The sequence below is a fragment of the Penaeus monodon genome, chromosome 31 (assembly GCF_015228065.2).
Source record: "Penaeus monodon isolate SGIC_2016 chromosome 31, NSTDA_Pmon_1, whole genome shotgun sequence".
Classification (NCBI taxonomy): Eukaryota; Metazoa; Arthropoda; class Malacostraca; order Decapoda; family Penaeidae; genus Penaeus; species Penaeus monodon.
In genome coordinates, this window is record NC_051416.1 from 21,367,862 (window position 1) to 21,368,443 (window position 582).

Sequence of the window (582 nt, forward strand, 5' to 3'; positions counted from 1 at the left end):
CATTATTCTAAGGTCTTAGCCTTTTTGCAACCATAGTTCAACCATAATTTAATGGGTAAGTCTAAGGTGTACCTATGTGTAACCTGGATATCCCGTAAAGTATTTGAAACGGCTTTCTGCATATCGGGTATTCTCCGAATCATTGCATCCTGCTCTGGCAGATGGTGGATGACCTAAAGGTTTGTAGAAATTAGCAATAACTGTAAACAGTAGTGACACAAAATCAGTTACCATAATAAAAAGGATGGGTTCTAGTGAGTGAGTCTCTATTCCATGATAAAAAGGATGGGTACTAGTGAGTCTCTGTAACTTCATAATTAGAAACCTAAAAATTTTATACATCTCTGCAGCTTAGTGCTTTACCTATTTTTCTTGTTGCTAGCTATAAAAATATAAGAGACTGGTACAGAATCAATACTTTATTAAATTCTAGCAAAAGCAGAAAAGGAAATAAACATATTCTGAGACCCAGAGACAAATGTACAACTTCAAGAACATTTGGAAAGTTGCAATGGGAAGCAACCTCTGAGAGAGACTTACCAAATACAGACTTTATCTCTGTCACATCTATATATTTATATT

The 582-nt window shown here is 34.9% G+C and overlaps 1 protein-coding gene across 1 annotated transcript in view; it reads right to left on the reverse strand.

Annotated features, from left to right (window-relative positions):
• Positions 1-582, reverse strand: part of LOC119593087 (T-cell activation inhibitor, mitochondrial-like) — a gene marked incomplete at its 3' end in the record, with an annotated part of 8,492 nt that overhangs the window by 2,309 nt on the left and 5,601 nt on the right. Inside the window, 1 exon segment of the mRNA XM_037942011.1 lies at positions 73-173. Within this exon segment, the coding sequence (XP_037797939.1) occupies positions 73-173 (101 nt within the window).